This window comes from Dreissena polymorpha, chromosome 3 (assembly GCF_020536995.1).
Source record: "Dreissena polymorpha isolate Duluth1 chromosome 3, UMN_Dpol_1.0, whole genome shotgun sequence".
Classification (NCBI taxonomy): Eukaryota; Metazoa; Mollusca; class Bivalvia; order Myida; family Dreissenidae; genus Dreissena; species Dreissena polymorpha.
This window is the reverse complement of record NC_068357.1, coordinates 129,339,548-129,358,766: the sequence shown is the minus strand read 5'-3', so window position 1 is coordinate 129,358,766 and position 19,219 is coordinate 129,339,548. Positions and strand designations below refer to the sequence as shown.

The window sequence follows — 19,219 nt, the reverse complement described above, 5'->3', positions numbered from 1 at the left end:
AGTTAGAAAAAAAAACGGAAATTTAATTCTTCTTCGAAAACATTGAAAAAGTGGGAAAAAGAACTTAACATAAAACTTAAACTTGTTGTTAATGTCATATTTTATTTTGTTTTAATAGTACTAAACTTATGTCCGAACTTGCTTTTATTTATGTTTCCAGCAAAATTTGCGAGAATGTTTTTGATTTTGCGAGTTGGTATTAAAGCTGCAATGTTTTGCAAGTAGAAACAAAAGTTAAATTCGAGCCCTGAATATAAAACTTTCACTTTGCCTCTAACATCACAGTGCTTCCACCTACAACTTTGAAACTTCATATGTACATGCACCTTGATGAGTTCTACACACCACACCCATTTTTGGGTCACTAGGTCAAAGGTCAAGGTCACTGTGACCTCTAATATTAAACTTTAACTTTGCCTCTAACATCATAGTGCTTCCATCTACAACTTTGAAACTTCATATGTACATGCACCTTGATGACTTCTACACGCCACACCCATTTTTGGGTCACTAGGTCAAAGGTCAAGGTCACTGTGACCTCTAATATAAAACTTTAACTTTGCCTCTAACATCACAGTGCTTCTACCTACAACTTTGAAACTTCATATGTAGATGCACCTTGATGAGTTCTACACGCCACACCCATTTTGGGTCACTAGGTCAAAGGTCAAGGTCACTGTAACCTCTAAAAAAAAAAAAATCTGACAAGCTTTCGCAGCCGAGCGTGGCACCCGTTTTTAATATCATAAATACATACCTGTTATCTCTAGCTAATCCCTTTCCAGGGAGTTAATTATCTGGAAAACTTTAAGCGCTGGGAATCATCCACCTCTAACAAAGAAAACCTAGTCAGGTTAAACATAGTACAATGTAACCTAACCGGTTTTCAAGAACAACAACTCATCTTTCCTTTCCGGACAACCACGAGTGCACGCCTATTTTGGCTCAGGACTTTTTCGTTCTTTTAATCGTGTTTATTGTCGGAGTTTGAAGGATAAATTTTATTTATCTTTTCTGTATATTATTTGGTTTACTTTTTTATACTTTTTATTGCAGTTTTTGTTATAATTCTACTTTTGCTGGGTATCTTTGTTTATAGTGCTCATGTACATGAGCACGTGCACCACGAGGTTTTCGTTCCATTTCCTTCTATAGGTAATCCACGAGGACTTCGTGCCTTTTTCCTCAATAAATAATTGAGGGCATTTGTACAGCGTTTGTTTATTTACATTGTGGTTTAAATTTAACAATTTTTTTTGTCTGTTGTATGATCTTTCTGTTTCATTTGTATTCAGAAATGAACTTACAAAAGAGAGGTTCGTGTGGTCACGTCAAAGCCAGGTGGGATTCTCACGACACTTGCCTGGCATGTACCGGTTGTACTCTGCTTAAAAAATGTGCGGTGTGCGATTTATGGTCTTACGACACATGGACACAAGCTGGTCGCCGTCAGACGTCGATCAGCCGCAAACGCCACGAACCTCTAACGGACGTTGATGATCCGGTGACTTCACTGGTCACGGATGACCAGCTGACATTTCAGTCACCGGATACCGGGCACGATGGTGGTGTTGTCTGTCGGTCATCATCTGACAGTATGACTCCCACCATACATACCGGCGACATTGATCGTGGACCTAAGGATCGATCAATGTCTGACCAAATGGCAGCCGCCATTCTACGGTCTTTGGCCAGTGACGTAACCGGTCATGATATGACCGGCCGGTCACCGGTCCGGTCATGATATGACCGGCCGGTCACCGGTCCGGTCATGATGTGACCGGCCGGTCACCGGTCCGGTCATGATATGCCCGGCCGGTCCAGTCATGATATGACCGTCCAGTCCGGTCATAATATGACAGGCCGGTCACCGGTCCGGTCATCAGTGACTGGTCCGGTCACCTTCACCGGTCCGGTCACTGGTCAACAGTCGGAAGAAGGCATCGATCTTCATCATCGGATGACTTCTTCCTACTCATTATCGACGAATGAATCTTCGTCATCAAGGAGTAGACATCGGATACGCTCATCTTCGTCGAGAGATTCTCATCGCCGCTACGCGCGTAAGCGATCACGTTGTTGTTCACGGAGACGCTATTCCAGAAGATCCCAGTCTCATCGCAGCCGATCTACATCTCGACATCGCAGCCGATCCAGATCGCGACATCGCAGGAAACGAGGACGTCGACAAACCTCACGTAGACATTGTACCTACCATTCGGTTAGTCGATCACCGTCTTATTCCTTTATGGAATCACATGTTTCCTCACCACATGTGTCGGCTCCCATGATGACAGCCACACATGTTGGAACTTCAGGAGCGCAGCTTACAACTACTGCTACATTATCAGCACCACGGGTGTCTTCGACCGTATCTAGACGTGTACCCCCTAATGCTACCCATTCGAATTCTGATGTTCTATGGGTACAGAATGCGTCTGGTCATTTTGTACCGGTCAATACTGATAAGCATTATCAAATTGCTGACGTCGTGGATGGTAATTCATCTTTACCAGACAATCTGGCACAAGATAGTTTCATTCCTGTTCCTGCTGTTTCTCTACACACCTCTGTTCCTGTAGAGAGTGAAGCTGAATAGGATGCGGACATTGATACGGATAAATTTTTGGCCTCCAGTAATTAAATTTACGAGCTGATATTCCAGACTCTGGGTGAAGAATTGTGTTCACAACCTGTGGAGACTTCTTCTTATTCAACGATCTCGATCACTGAACAACTCGTTCTTATGTTTGATCCCACCATGGTTACTAAAGCGCGTTCTTGCTTGGATACACGCCTTCCGATTGGAACTACTGTCTTATCTGTTTTTCAATCGTTGTAATCAGTGAATAAAACGATTCCTAAACGAGGAGATATGTGGAAAGTACCGAAGGATTTTGCGGAGTCTAAACTTCAGGAACGTAACTACAAACCACCAGTACCCAATCCGATTTCCGGTTTAGATTTTTCTAAATAACCATCGCAGGATCCAGACATCAATAAGCTTTTGCTTACGATGCCTAGTTCATCTACTTCAGTGTCTGTCCCTTTTTCCATGATAGAACATTTGGAAAGTAGAGAGCAAAGATCTTTAGGTCTATCCAACCAGGTAGACTTAATGCTAGCAACCTTGTTACACTTGGTTTGTGATTGGTCTGATTTTGTTCCGGAAGAACTTCGGGATTTATTGATCCACCTATCACGAACAGCATTATCCCTTTCACATAATGCTGCTTCTTTAATGTCTGAGATGTTAAGGATTCGTAGAGATCTTATCCTTTCATCTTTACCTAAAGATTTTCTCTTAGAACCAGGTATGAACTCGCTCAGAACGGCTCCACTCACATCAGGTTTCCTTTTTGGTGGAAGGATACAAGAAGCAATAACAGCTGACAAGGATGACCAACTTCATGCTTCTTTAGCTAGAAACAATTCTGAACAACGCCAAGGAGCCTTTAAGCAGCCTTCTTCTAGGCCACCAGCAGTTCCAGCACCCAAGAAGGCTAAGAGAAACGAATCTTTTCTCTAAAAGACCTGCTGTTAATCCACGGTCGGGTCCTAACAGACCTTCTTTTTCTAAGAAGTTTTCTGGTAGAGATTCTGGTAAAAAGAACAAACCCAAGCCGGATCAGAGGAATTTCAAACCTTCTGCTGGCAAGGGCGTACCACCTCCTTATCAGCCCTAGGTCCCTACCCTTTCTACCTCCACAACCTCCGATGCCGGAAATACCAGTCGGGGCCAGACTTTTCCACTTTTCAGACCGATGGCTTCAAATTACTTCGGACGCATGGGTTCATTCTCTGGTTACAAAAGGCCTGACTTTTCAATTCAAAAAAAGGCCTTCACTTTCTCGCGTTCCGATAGAACTGGTATCTCAGCATCCACATATTCCGCAGTCAATTCTCAGGCTCTTGGAAAAACAGGCGGTAGAAAGGGTTCAAGATCCTTATTCTCCACGATTCTACAGTCGTCTTTTTCTTGTTCAAAAGAAAAATGGTTCCTGGAGACCAGTAATAGATTTAAAAGTGTTCAACATATACCTTCTCAAACCAACTTTCAAAATGGAGACTCCTTCCTTCATACGGAACTCCATCAAACCCCTGCACTGGGGGGTGTCTTTGGATCTGGAAGATGCGTACTTCCATGTTCCTATACATCCCAACTTCCGGAAGTACCTTCGATTCGCCTTTCATGGCCAAGTCTACCAGTTCCGACCATGCCATTTGGTTTGGCGACCGCCCCACGAGTTTTTACCAAACTAATGGCTGCAGTCGGAGCTCACCTCCGAGTTCACGGGATTGTTCTTCTTCAGTATTTCGACGACTGGCTCTTACACCAGCTCGATCGTCATTTACTTCTGACCAACCTAGAATTCTCTTGGAAGGAACTCCTCTCTTTAGGACTCCTCAATGCAGACAAATCAGACCTCATTCCTTCTCAGGACTTCACTTTCGTGGGAATGAATTTCTTGACACACATCAATCGGGTCAGAGTGTCTTGTCAACGTATATCAGACCTTCTGGTAAAGGTCAACTGGGTTTTGTCCCAATCTCATATAACAGCTCAAGAGTTCCTCTCTCTCAACAGTATCCTGAGCTCAGTAGCAGACTTTGTGCAGTTGGGACGTCTATTCCTACGTCCTCTTCAGCATTATCTCTCAGCTTGTTGGAAATGGTCTCCGGGCAATCTGTTAAAACAGATTCCAATCCATCCTTCCCTAGTGTCTCATCTTCAGTGGTGGCTAGACGAGGAGACTCTCTTAGCAGGAGTACCACTTCTTCCTCAGCAACCGTCACTACATCTAATCACGGATGCGAGCAAGGAAGGATGGGGTGCTCACCTGGAACCTCTCAGTCTAATAGTTTCAGGGTTGTGGTCTCATCAGGAATCCTACCTTCATATCAACAATCTAGAAATGCGAGCAGTATTTCTAGCTGTATCTCATTTCCAGTCACATCTTCAAGACTCTTGTGTGATGGTGTCAACAGACAACACATCGGTGGTGGCTTACATCCAGGCACAGGGGGGAACACATTCTCAATCCCTGTATCTGGAAACCAGGAAATTACTTGTTCTTTGCAAAAGACTCAACATTTACATTCTGGCCAAATACATACCAGGTCGCCTCAACGCCCTGGCGGATGGGTTGTCTCGCAAACACCAGATACTTCCATCGGAATGGACACTTCATCAAGAAGTGACCATCCAGATCTTTTTCAAGTTCGGTTATCCCCTGGTCGATCTAGTTGCGACCAGACACAACTACAGACTACCTCTGTATGTGAGTCCAGTTTACGATCCAGCAGCGTGGGCAATAGACGCGCTTTCATTCACTTGGGACCAACTGGAAGCTTACGCCTATCCCCCACCCATTCTAATTCCCCAAATATTGGCGAAAATCAGGGTGAGCTCATGCCGGATACTCCTGATTGCCCCTTGGTGGCCCAGGAGATCTTGGTTCAACGATCTTCTCAGTCTCCTGTATGATTATCCCAGGAAACTTCCTCACAGGTCAGGTCTTCTATCTCAAAGAGGCAGACTACATGCGGATCCAGTAATGTTCCACTTACACGTCTGGCCGTTATCAGGCAATCTCTGCAGAAGAAACGTTTTTCTGTCAGGGGTTCAACCCTCGTTGCTTCTGCAAGGAGAAATCCACCAGAGCAGTCTATGATGCTCGCTGGAAACTCTTCTCTAATTGGTGTATTCGAGGGAAAATTGATCCCCTAAATCCCTCTGCTAGACGCATAGCGGATTTTCTCATCTATCTTTTTTATGATAAGAAACTTTCTCTTAGCTCTATCAAAGGATACAGATCTATGATTTTGCATACATTGGCTTTTACTAAGTCATCACAAATCTGTGCTGATCCAGCGATTTCGGAACTGATTAGAGCTATGGAACTTAAACGTCCTGTATCACGAACACTGGCTCCTAAATGGGATTTAGCTTGTGTGCTTAGTTCGCTTACTAAGGCTCCTTATGAACCTCTTGATCAGGCTTCTTTACAGTTCCTAACCTGAAAGACCGTTTATCTTCTAACTATGGCTTCATCCAAACGGAGAAGTGAATTTCATGCTCTTTCTATAGAAGATAACCATCTTCGTTTTGATGCTGTCGATGGATCTGTTACATTATTATGTCAGCCAGGATTTCTTGCTTAAAATCAACTTCCCTCTATGGCTTCCAAACCCTTCAAAGTTCCAAGTCTTTCTAGAACTTGTGGACAAGAAGATGATGATAGACTCCTTTGCTTGGTAAGGGCTTTGAAGTTCTACCTTAAGAGAGTAAAGTTTATTCGAGGTTCTCGTAAAAGACTTTTCATTCCATTAAAAGGGGGGGGGGGCGATGTGTCTGCGGCTTCTATTTCCCGTTGGATAGCCTTGACAATTAAGAAGGCTTATTCTTCTCTTTCATTCAGTGATTTATCCCTGTTTAAGATAAGACCGCATGAATTAAGAGCTCTTTCGGCTTCGTGGGCTTATATTAATTATACCCCACTGTCTGAAGTGCTTCAAGCTGCTTTCTGGAGGAATCCTACCACCTTCTCCTCTTTTTATCTTCGTTCTCTTGAGTGCCAACAAGACAATTTGTATATGTTGGGTCCTCTTGTTGTGGCTCAAACTGTAATTTCTTCTATGGCGTAAGTACTCTAGGCCATCCGAGAATTAAGTACGTACAATATGGTACTAACGAAGATAATCTGAGGACATGATCTACTATCTCTGGCTGAAAACCCTAAATATGGGTTCTGCTGTGATGGGAAAAAATATGCGAACCTTCCCGCCGCAGCTGCAAAATCAGCTAGAGATAAAAGGTATGTATTTATGATATTAAAACAAATTTTTAAAGTAAAATTCATTTTAATTATTAAATACTTACCTGTTATCGGTAAGTCCCACCTCCCACCCCGCTCATCGACATTTTATGTTTTTGTAAAGGAAAGATGAGTTGTTGTTCTTGATTTCCGGTTAGGTTACATTGTACTATGTTTAACCTGACCTGGTTTTCTTTGTTAGAGGTGGATGATTCCCAGCGCTTAAAGTTTTCCGGATAATTAACTCCCTGGAAAGTGATAAGCTAGAGATAACAGGTAAGTATTTAATAATTAAAATGAATTTTACTTAAAAAATTTGTATTCGGTGCTCTTGTTATCATTAAAGACAATCTTGTAAAATGTATTTTTCTTTAAGAGAAGACTGAAAAATCGACAACCACTTGTTCTCGTGAAATACATTCACTGTGCAATTTTTTAATAAAGATTAGTTGTAAGGCCCAGAATATCGCATATCATTGCAAGATATTTATGTTTTCTTCAACAGACGGGTCATGATACTGCTTGAAGTGGAAGTGCTTGCCAAGGGTGCAGATGTTGGTGGTCGTCTAGGCAACCCCCAGCCCTTGAAACCAGGACAGCCATCAGAGTCTGCTGTCCCTCAGACCAGCAGTGTGCTTAAAAACACCTCAAATAATTTAAATACTGGTACTTACTATAAAAGTTCTTTTGAATGCTAAGTTTGACATGTCATGATCTTGGATCTCTCTATTCCTCAAAGGAGATAAGAATAGATTATTGGTACTGATACACAAACTATGCAACCTCTTGCAGTATTTTTATGCCCCCAAAGGAGGGCATATAGTGATCGCACTGTCCGTCAGTCTGTCCATTACACTTTTGCGCTAAAGTTTCGAAAAATACTCCTAACTTCTATGTCGCTTCAGATGTAACCTTCATATTTGGAATGCATGTGTAAATGGACAAGGCCTTTCCATATGCACAGAAATTTTGACCTCTTTGACCTTGATCTTGAACTTAGGGTCCGCGTTTAGGTTTCGAAATCTGCGTTTAGGTTTCGAAAAAGTGTTTTTCGCTAGCATATGTCTTCCGATGGAGACAGCTCTTGTTTGATGACCTATTTTGTAGGACTTTTTGCGGCTCCAATCATGACTTTAAAATCCTCCCCTTATGTAAGATTTATAAGGAAACAAGATAGACTAAATTTGAACAACTCTTTATAATGTTTAAGGCATTTTTATCCAGGTTTTCTGAAGGAAAAAACTGGTTTTTAGATTGGCGAATGTCGGCGGGCGGAACAAACTTGTCCAGGCCATAACTATGTTGTTCATTGTGAGATTTTAAAGTCATTTGGCACATTTGTTCACCATCATTGGGCGGTGTGTCGCGCGAAAGAATTGCGTCGATATCTCCAAGGTTAAGTTCACACTTTGAGTTCAAAGGTCAAAAATGGCCATAAATGAGCTTGTCTGGGCAATAACTATGTCGTTCATTGTGAGATTTTAAAATCATTTAGCACATTTGTTCACCATCATTGGACAGTGTGTCGCGCAAAAGAATAACGTCAATATCTCCAAGGTCAAGGTGTCACTTTGAGTTCAAATGTCAAAAATGGCCATAAATGAGCTTGTCGGGGCCATAAATACGTTGATCATTGTGAGATTTTACAATCATTTGGCACATTTGTTCACCATTATTTGACGGTGTGTCATGTGAAAGAATTACATCGATATCTCCAAGGTCACACTGAGTTCAAAGGTGATAAATGGCCATAAATGATCTTGTCTGGGCCATAACTATGTCATTCATTGTGAGATTTTAAAATTACTCTGTACATTTGTTCACAAACATTGGACTGTGTGTCATGCGAAAGAATTACGTTGATATCTCCAAGGTCAAGGTCACACTTTTAGTTCAAAAGTGAAAAATGGCCATAAATGAGCTTGTCCGGGCAATAACTATGTCATTGATTGGGAGATTTTAAAATGGCTCTGTACATGAATTTTGTTCACAGTCATTGGACGGCGTGTCATGCAAAGAATTCAACAGTTCAAAGGTCAAAATGGCCATTAATGATAATGGCATAATAATTCTTAAAAATCGCCATAAATTAGCTTCTCTTGTTTTGTGAAGACAGCATGAAAAATATTTTGTGTCTATGCAGTATGTGGGGTTATACGCCACGTCTGTGACAAAGCTCTAGTTATTAATATATTTTTTGGAAAACCTGGTTTTGTGACAATTTTGTCCCTTGTTGTTTATGTTCCCAGCTATTGAAAACAGTTGAGTTACTGATTTTGTTTACCTTCACACTCTGCTTCAAGGACAAGGTTATATTACAGCTGATGCAAAGTTGTGTGGGTTTTCAAGGAAAGTGCATTTTGTAAGAAATATGTCTTATAAATAAAGGTTTTGTGTACAATTATAGGTTAACTATATCACACCAGACTTGCAAGTTACTCGCAGACTGTTCTGGTTTTATGCTGGTTGCAAAAGCAATTTTCTCTTAGCTTCTTGGAGGAAAGGGATAAAGAAAGAAACAGTGCTAGTTTGTGCCTAATTGAGTGTTATATAATTGTTACAAAGTGATTGATTAATGTTTCAAAAAAATGGAATATAGACATTTAATAATTCTTATGAGCATAAATAAAATCCCCCTTTTGTTCTAATTATCCCCCATCTAAAGTGCCATGCCATCTTACTCTCATAAAGTGAAAACATCTCTGTCTAGGATCAAAATTATTTGTCTTGCCATTTTCAAAGTAGCAGTGATTTTTGGAAGTTCTATTGTGATTTTTGTTACGACAAAGAAGTTTTTAACAAATGGAACCATTTGAGTCAAATTTTGAAATGTGTAGCAATTGGAGCAAATCTGATTCACGGCAGACTTAATTTCTGATTTTGGTTGTTAATTATTTGATCTTTTCTTGATGCCAGTTTCAATCTGCTCTGCTAGCTCCTGTGGTGAATGGGAATGCTCACAGCCCGCCATCGCGCAAGCCTTTCAACGTGCAGTCCAAGCCAGCCACACCGGGTACACCAGGCAGCAACCGCATACACAGCATTGTCAGTCTCACTCCGTATCAGAACAGGTAGGCCTTTAGGAACCGGTGAACAGCTTCATTATATGCCCAGGGGTCGACAAATGTTATTTCCGCAACTTGCCCTGCAGGGCGAGTAGTTAAGAATTTTCACTTGCCCTGCTGAAATATGTACTTGCCCTGCAATTTATTTTTTAAAAATGCAATAAATCAGTAACTTATATGTTTTATTGTGATTTTCTTTCGGTTATCATATAGAACTGTAAACTCATGAACTTCAATAATGTTTATAAACTGTTCTAACACACTTTTAACTTGTTTGTTTTTCATTTTGTCCTCATGGTCACAATTATTATGATTACACTTAAGGAGCATTGGAGAGTCCGAAAGGCATTTTGTTAAACTCAAACTCAAACAAGCCTCTGTGTGTACACAAGGCAGTTTTATCTTTGTCATTTTCGTCCATTAAAACTTGCCAATAGCTTTTCTCTAAATCTAAAGATGTGAAGAATTTAGACGATTTTTTAGCAGTATCAAAAGACCGTACTGTATACCATACTGTATAGGATACATTCACGGAACATACCGTTTTTCGGCGCGTAAAGGGAACAGGACTAAATATAGCGCAGTGTGCAATAATTAACATCTGGTAAATTGGCGGTTAATTTTTAATCGCCAATTAAACGTTGTTTTGTTTGGTAAAGATGTGTTAAAACTTGAAATTGTAATCTTTTCGGCCAGAAATGCCACTCGCCCTGCAGGACGAGCGCTGCCGGAATATTCACTCGTCCGGAGCTGATTTTTACTCGTAATTACGAGCGGGCGAGTGGATTTGTCGAGCCCTGATGCCCACTGTGTAGATTAGTTAGCTTCTTCTGAGGGTCAGTCCAATGGATGCAGGTCCATCAAGCACTGTTCAGCGTTTCATGGCCAAAGTGGCCGTTGTCCACAAGTTATATAAAGATTTTCGTTTGGGGGGAGATCCAGACTGATCGTTGTCTGCAGTTGACTGTTATTCTTAAGGTCAGTTTTGACTGTATTTTACAAAAAAGCTTTGTAAAATTATTTAAAAAGGCTATGAATAAGAAAACAAGAAAACACTAATAATACTCCAGATTTTTCTTATTAGAACTGGTATCATTTCCAATAAATAATATTATGGAATATAATTATTCCCTACAGGTGCCAATGTATATTGTTTCCTCTGGTCTTTTCATGTGTAATCTGTTCACCCCATTCTGGTGTTGTTATATCACAAAAGGTTAATAAGATATGTAGATATTTTGATCAAACTCCGGTTGATGATAGATGGCTATATGTGGAATATGATGTAATTTCAGTACTTTAGTCAGGTCCAATTTGGTTTGCTATGTTACAGAAATACAAACGATATAAAGGGCATTTAAGCAAGGTTGATACAACTTGGAATATACATGTAGATGAAAAGAATTTTGGGAAATATGTACATTATTTTAATTTTATCGGTTCACATGTCCATAAATCCAAAAAAAAATTGTATGTTGACATAAATCTAAAATACTTAAGCTAATTTGATGAAGCTCGATCGTTATTTCATTTGTTATGACAAGAAGGTGTCTATGATTACATAAATAAATTAAAATTTTGATATTACGTCAGCTCTAAACGTTGAGCTAGATTGATAAAACGCAGTAAGAAGATTGGTGACAGTATGGTGAAAAAGCATATTGCATGTTTTTCAGTTTTTTAATCAGACCAAAATTGTGTTTGCTATGATGACATAAATAGTATTACTTTAAAGTAGTTTATTGAAAAAATGTTTGTCAAGATCTTGTTCTTACCAGGATATAATAAACATATAAGGGATTGCTGTTGTGTCTGTGACAAAGCCCATGTAATAAATGAGCCGCGTTCTGAGAAAACTGGGCATAATGCATGTGCGTTAAGTGTCATCCCAGATTAGCCTGTGCAGTCTGCACAGGCTAATCAGGGACGACACTTTCCGCCTAAACTTAATTTTCGGCAAGGAGGGACTTCCTTGAAACTGAAAATACCATAAAAGCGGAAAGTGTTGTCCCTGATTAGCCTGTGCGGACTGCAAAGGCTAATCTGGGACGACACTTTACGCACATGCATAAAGCCCAATTTTCTCAGAACAAGACACAAATGATGATTATCATAGAGTATGTTCTGTAACACATGTATAATGTGAAATTTGTGCAGATAAATCTTGAAAAGCATTTCACTGAAATTTCAAATTTTGAGCAACATTTCTTCCAATTAGTTTGTTTAAGACTCATTTGATTCAAAGTGGAAGCTTCTAATTGGTTGTTTGCTTAGTATAACTAGTTTCTATTGCTAATAGTTACAAGTATAATACATTTGATTTTGGTACTATTTGGTTTTAGCATAGGAACGTTGTTTATCCTTAGATGGCGTATCCGTGCCCGTGTTACACAAAAGAGCAACATCCGAACCTGGAGCAATTCTCGGGGAGAAGGAAAATTGTTCAGTGTGAATCTGATTGATGAGAGTGGAGAAATCAGGGCCACAGGCTTCACGGATACTGTTGACAAGTACTATGAGATGCTGGAGGTCAATAAGGTAAAACATGAACGCTTACTTGTCAGGGCCCTAGTTTTGCACTTTTTACCGCCGAATATCGGCGGCTTCCCCCATGAAAAAAGTATACTTTTTTCCCCTTTTTCAGCTAAAAATTACCCCTCAAAAAAAGAATTTTTTTTTTTATATACTTTAATACCTATGTTGCCAGCTGGTATCGTGCTACTAACCTTTGATTAAATGTATGTTTATGTAAATCACATTAAAATATAGCAATTTTAGGTGTTGAATGGTTGGTGAAAAGATCTTCTAAAATTCCCCTTTTCGCCCTAAACAACGCAAAATTCCCCCTCACCAGTGATGTGGGAGCTTCCCCTAGCGGCAAGAGAGGGCCCTGCTTGTTGCTGTTGAGACTATTTCTAATATCAATTTTGTCTATTGGTAATATTTTAACAAAAGTTTGATTTTTTTTAATTCCATTTATTTTAAATAACATAATGCCTATTTTGTCTTGTATTGATCATACACACTTTTTTAGCCTCACAATTTTGGACATAACTGTATGCCATTTAACATATTGGCATACATTTAATTTTTATGCTCCCCCAAAATTTGTTTAGTGGGAACATATAGTCGCCGCTTCGTCTGTCTGTGCGTGTGTGTGTCCGTCCGTCTGTGCACAATTTTTGTCTGGGCTATTTCTCAGCAATTAATGACTGAAATTAAATTTAACTTTATGGGAAGCTTCACTACCAAGAGGAGATGTGCATATTATCAGCCTGTTCTGGTCGGATGATTTTTCACAGAGTTATGGCCCTTTGAAATTTTCAATTAACTGTACATGTAGTGCAATTCTTGTCCCCCCAACTACTGACTGGAATTCAATGAAGCTTTATGGGATCCATCGTATTATTTTGTCCAAAGTTATGCCCCTCAAGACGTTTCCTTTTATCTGAATATATAGTGCAATATTGTGGAAAAAAAACAACTTTGGGGAGCATCACCCGTCTCCGACGGTTTCTTGTTCATTCTGGCCTCTTTACGCTGTAGCCTGTATGGTATGCCTGCATTCTCAGTGTTTTCAAATATGTAATAGTTCCAATAAACATGTTTGCAAAGGTGTACTACATCAGCAAGGCTACCCTGAAGACTGCCAACAAACAGTACACGTCTGTAAAGAACGATTATGAGATGACGTTTAACCAAGACACGCTTATAGAGCCATGCAGTGAAGAGACTGACCTGCCAACAATAACTTTTGATTTTGTGCCCATCAATTCCCTCGATTCAAAGCAACCTCAGGCTGTTATTGGTATAGTATTTGTTTTTGAGTTGAATGAACTTAAAAACTTTCTCAGAACATCAGATCAGATTTTGTCTTCAGTACAGATGAGACATCGATTTTTAGATTTCTTTAGTTCAAGGCATTAATGTTAAAGGAAAAAGTAATGCAATGAAACTTACTGTCTTATTTTTAGCGAGGCTGTTTTAGGAGAAAACCCGAGGTATTGTCATAGCCTGCTCGTCGTCCGCCGTCAGCTGTCCGCCGGCGTCGTGCTAAAACCTTTACATTGGCTCTAAAATCAAAGTGCTTCCACCTACAACTTTGAAACTTCATATGTAGATGCACCTTGATGAGTTCTACACGCCACACCCATTTTGGGTCACTAGGTCAAAGGTCAAGGTCACTGACCTCTAAAAAAAAAAAATCTGACAAGCTTTAGCAGCCAAGCGTGGCACCCGTTATGCGGTGTTCTTGTTAAAACTGAATGGATCAAATGATTTAACAAATGGTAATAAGTCTTAGTTGAAACCCAATTATATAGGCTCTTGTGCATAAAAACCATCTGGCTGTTAAAGTTATAGACATTAAGAGTTGTCTTACAAACTAATTTTGAGGTGTCCTTAGAACGCCTTCTCAAATTACTGAGCACCTCCTGGTAACAAGTTGGTGGACCTCTCCTTTTCACTGTAGTGAACTCTGAATATTGTATAATTGTATAGAACTTTGTGGATGTTTCAGATGTGATCGGAGTGGTGAAGAGCATGTCTGACGTGACATCGATCACCACAAAGCAGAATAAGGAGCTAACTAAGAGAGAAGTGCAGCTCGCTGACCAGTCTGGCATGGTGGTCAACCTGACCCTCTGGGGCAATGATGTGTGTATTAATGTATTAAGAGTCGTGTTCTGAGAAAACTGGGCATAATTCATGTGCGTAAAGCAGTCTGCACAGGCTAATCAGGGACGACACGTTCCGCCTAAGTTGGATTTTTGCTCAAAAAGACTTCATTTAAACAAAAATATAATGAAAGCGTAAAGTGTTGTCCCTGATAAGCCTGTGCGGAAATCTGGGACGGCACTTTACGCACAAGCATAAAGCCCAGTTTTCTCAGAATGCAGCTCTTATTCTAAAATGGACTTGATATCTCAGTTGGTAGCTTGATATCTCAGTTGGTAGCTTGATATCTCAGTTGGTAGCGTGTAACACTACAAATCTGGAGATGGCTGGCTTGATATCTCAGTTGGTAGCGTGTTAAAGGCTTGATATCTCAGTTGGTAGCGGGTTAGACTACAAATCTGGAGATGGCTGGTTTGATTCTGGGCCCAGCTGGAGATGGCTTGTTCGACTCTGGGTCCAGCAACATAACTATTGTGGGATTGACAGAGAAATTTATTCATCACCTGATTAAAAAAAGAGTAGCTGTCAGTTGCTTCATGAAATCCAGCGTTTTCATTAGGATTTTTTGTAGCAGGCTTTTGAGTTATTTGAGGGGGCCAACTTGTGTGAGCACTGAAGGGGCATGCTCCCCCTGAATTTTTTTTAAATGAAGGTGCCAAATCATGGCCTCTGAGCGATTTTGAGCACATAATGAACATGATTTTGCTCATTTAAACTAGAGGATATTTATGTGAATGGGAAAGAAAAAATAAAGTCCTCAGTTTACATCAACTCTGCAATTATCAAGATTTTAATAAAAACATATATTAATGTATAAAAAAAAACATTAAAAAAGTAACACCTATTCGACTTTTAATAATTAATTTTACAAATAAAAGAGAGTTTAATGTGATTCTAATCTAGTTGCCACAAAAATCATCATCCGATGATTCACTATCTGAATCTGGGTCATATTCCTTTGATGCCAGGTTAAGTTTTTGTATGGCTATATCTTTATCCGGCTCAGCCCATCATTCCCCTCAGTAACATCGGTTTGGACCCCAGCATCCACAAGTATAAGAACTGGTGCTGATGCTGAGGCCCTCGGCTGCTTCGGGCGAATCTTCCGCCTCTATTTTATGTCAAGCCACAGCTTGACTGCTGGAATAATCAATATGGAAATGTAGCATGTACTTTTTAGATTGAATTTTACTTTTGAACTTCAATTCAGATTAAATTTTACTTTTGATCTTTATTTGTTTTTAAAGAAGAGTATAAATGGCCCAATAAATATAGAAGACAATTTGCAAGACCATGGATGACATTAATATTTTGTCAGAGGCCCCCTGGAAAAGATGCATAAAATTTGGGCATAGGTTTTCCTAGCATAGCAATTTTAAGAAAGATTTGGCAGTTTGGCATTGCAGATTTTCCAAAAAAAAATCGAGCATATATGTTTGCCCCAGCTTAGGCAATCGTAGGATTTAAATATGTTGCCGAGGAAGCTTCTTTTGGTCAATATTTTCCAATACAAATTTGGACATAGCTAAACATTTCAGTGCCAATTCAATATATTTAGCAAACTCAAGCCTTAATCATGACAATATCAGGAGAGTTTGGGGCTCGAGATTTTCATTTATCCTAATGAAAGACTCTTCTCCTGTAAAATGTGGTTATGAATAAATCCACTTACCATTCGGAGGTTCAAAACTCCGCGGAGAAACCAAACATCGGCATGATCGGAACCATCAACGAAATTTGTCGGAAATAAAACCGAAATGTAACAGGAAAGTGCATTCATCCGGATGTGCCGGTAAATGATAAACGTTAACAAAACTGGAACAAAATAACTTCAACAGAGAACTATTGTTCTTACTTGAACTACAAAAGAAAAAATCATATTTTTTTGTTTTTTTAGACATGTTGACATTGTCAGTTCGTGACCTGTAATCAAAGTCGTACACTCATGTTTCCCACTTCGCGATTTGACAATTATACCAAAACGATCGAGAAAACAGTTAACATATATATCGGTTACGGTTGTTTACTTCGTTTCAGACAGTTAGTTTATAAACGAATACTAAATATCTCGTCAACGTCGTGAGCATTTGCAGATTTTTTTTTCTGAATTTGAGCCGGCCCAAATAACCTTTGAGGCGGTCAAATCGGCCGCCGCCCGCCTCCTAATGAAAACGCTGGAAATCCATCATCCTATTATTTGATTTAAATAGAGTAGCTGTCAGTTACCAGTATAAAGTGTACTTTATAACCAGCTAACCCCAGTCCTGCAGATATGCATTAACAGGAGGCGACTTAAGGTTAAACACCAGTCTGTCTTGCATCAGTTAAAAATAACACTTGCTCTTGCGATAACTCAAGAACGACTGAAGTTTGGTTTATTTACCATGGCAGTTTGTGTTTTATAATTGTAAGACAATCATTGATGATGCTTGGTTACAGAAATCACTGAAAAACCATATCTGGATTTTGTGGAGACTCGTGAAGTCCTGAATCTAGGTTAATGAAACTTGGTACATTGTTGTATTTTGCTAGTTGGCTATATGGGGCATATGCACATTACTTCAGTTTTACATCAGACATAAATTTGGATTACTAGTTACAGAATAAATTGAAACCTAAAGTCTTGTTTCTACTCAACAAGTAATAAAGCTAGTTTCATGATAATTTTAATGAAGGGCCATATGAATGACATGCATATTATGTAAGTTTTTCGTCATATACATACACATATTCATCATAAACATTATGGTTGCTGTTGGTACATTTATCTTGTGTAAGTAAAATATGATTCATGTGATATAAATAAGAAATTATTTAGTTAGGTTCATCAAATTTGGTACATAGATAGAGGGACATGCAGGGAATATTCATGTAATTGCAGTCTTTTTACATGTGTCTGAAAAGTCTGAATTCTTTGATAATTCATAAGAACTTAAGCTACACTGATTAAACTCAGTATGTGGATTAAGCATGTCATTTCACTTGTTGTTTTTTTCGAACCCAAATTTTGCTTATAATTGTTACAGAAATATTTAAAAACTAAAATCTGGATCAGGTTTTAACATAACAGTTTTTGAACATGAAGATTCTGTTTTTACCTGACATAACCAAGTATGGGACGGCTGTTTTGTCTGTGACAAAGAACAAGTATTTCTTTATTAGTTTAATGATTAGACACGCTTTTTTTATGAAAATGTTGAAATGAACTTGTATCCATGAACTGCAAAAATAGAAAAATATGTGTTATGTATGGTATTCATGAACTGTAAAAATAGAAAAATATGTTTTATGTATGAAACAAAAAAGATTATTTTATCCAGGTGTGAGATGTTCTTAATAGAATTCATATTGAAAGGTTGATGCGACAAGTGATCACTGTCCTGACAGGCGGAGATTTCAAAGATAATCTGATATTCTACATAGAAATGAAAAATTATCCGACAGGCGGAGAATTTCAAAGGTGAGGACAACCCAGTGCTTGCCTGCAAAGGTTGCCGCCTGTCTGACTGGGGTGGGAGATCCCTGTCCCTGCTGGGCAGCAGTCAGATGTTGGTGAACCCGGACATGAGGGAGGCAGCGCTGCTGAAGGGCTGGTGGAAACGGGAGGGGCAAAACCTTGACTTCCAGGGGTACCGCTCTGAAGGGGGTGGAGGGGCAGGTAGGGAGTTGATCAATGACAATAAGCTAGGCATACTCATCAGTTTTTATGCCCCCCTTCGAAGAAGAGGGGGTATATTGCTTTGCTCATGTTGGTCGGTCGGTAGGTACGTCCGTCCACCAGGTGGTTGTCAGGCAATAACTCAAGAACGCTTGGGCCTAGGATCATGAAACTTCATAGGTACATTGATCATGATTTGCAGATGACCCCTATTGATTTTGAGGTCACAAGGTCAAAGGTGACGGTGACCCGAAATAGTAAAATGGTTTCCGGATGATAACTCAAGAACGCATACGCCTAGGATCATGAAACTTCATGGGTAGATTGATCATGACTCGCAGATGACCCCTATTGATTTTGAGGTCACTAGGTCAAAGGTCAAGGTCACGGTGACCCGAAATAGTAAAATGGTTTCCGGATGATAACTCAAGAACGCATACTCCTAGGATCATGAAACTTCATGGTTAGATTGATCATGACTCGCAGATGACCCCTATTGATTTTGAGGTCACTAGGTCAAAGGTCAAGGTCACGGTGACTCGAAATAGTAAAATGATTTTCGGATGATAATTCAAGAACGCATATGCCTAGGATCATGAAACTTTATAGGTAGATTGATCATGACTCGCAGATGACCCCTATTGATGTTCAGGTCACTAGGTCAAAGGTCAAGGTCACAGTGACCCGAAATAGTAAAATGATTTTCGGATGATAACTCAAGAACGCATAAGCCAAGGATCATGAAACTTCATAGGTAGATTGATCATGACTCGCAGATGAACCCTATTGATTTTGAGGTCCAAGGTCACGGTGACCCGAAATAGTAGAATGATTTTCGGATGATAACTCAAGAACGCTTTTGCCTTGGATCATGACACTTCATAGGTAAATTGATCGTGACTTGCAGATGACCCCTATTGATTTTCAGGTCACTAGGTCAAAGGTCAAGGTCACAGTGACAAAAGTCGTATTCACACAATGGCTGCCAGTACAACGGACAG

General features: G+C 39.7%; 1 protein-coding gene across 1 annotated transcript in view; it reads left to right on the top strand.

The window, feature by feature from the left end:
• The window catches only part of LOC127871431 (replication protein A 70 kDa DNA-binding subunit-like), a 61,925-nt gene that overhangs the window by 22,578 nt on the left and 20,128 nt on the right, over positions 1–19,219 (top strand). Inside the window, exons 5-10 of the mRNA XM_052414347.1 lie at positions 7,324–7,484; positions 9,754–9,889; positions 12,250–12,421; positions 13,499–13,691; positions 14,403–14,539; positions 18,005–18,218. Of these exons, the coding sequence (XP_052270307.1) occupies positions 7,324–7,484; positions 9,754–9,889; positions 12,250–12,421; positions 13,499–13,691; positions 14,403–14,539; positions 18,005–18,218 (1,013 nt within the window). The remainder of the gene's footprint in view (positions 1–7,323; positions 7,485–9,753; positions 9,890–12,249; positions 12,422–13,498; positions 13,692–14,402; positions 14,540–18,004; positions 18,219–19,219) is intronic.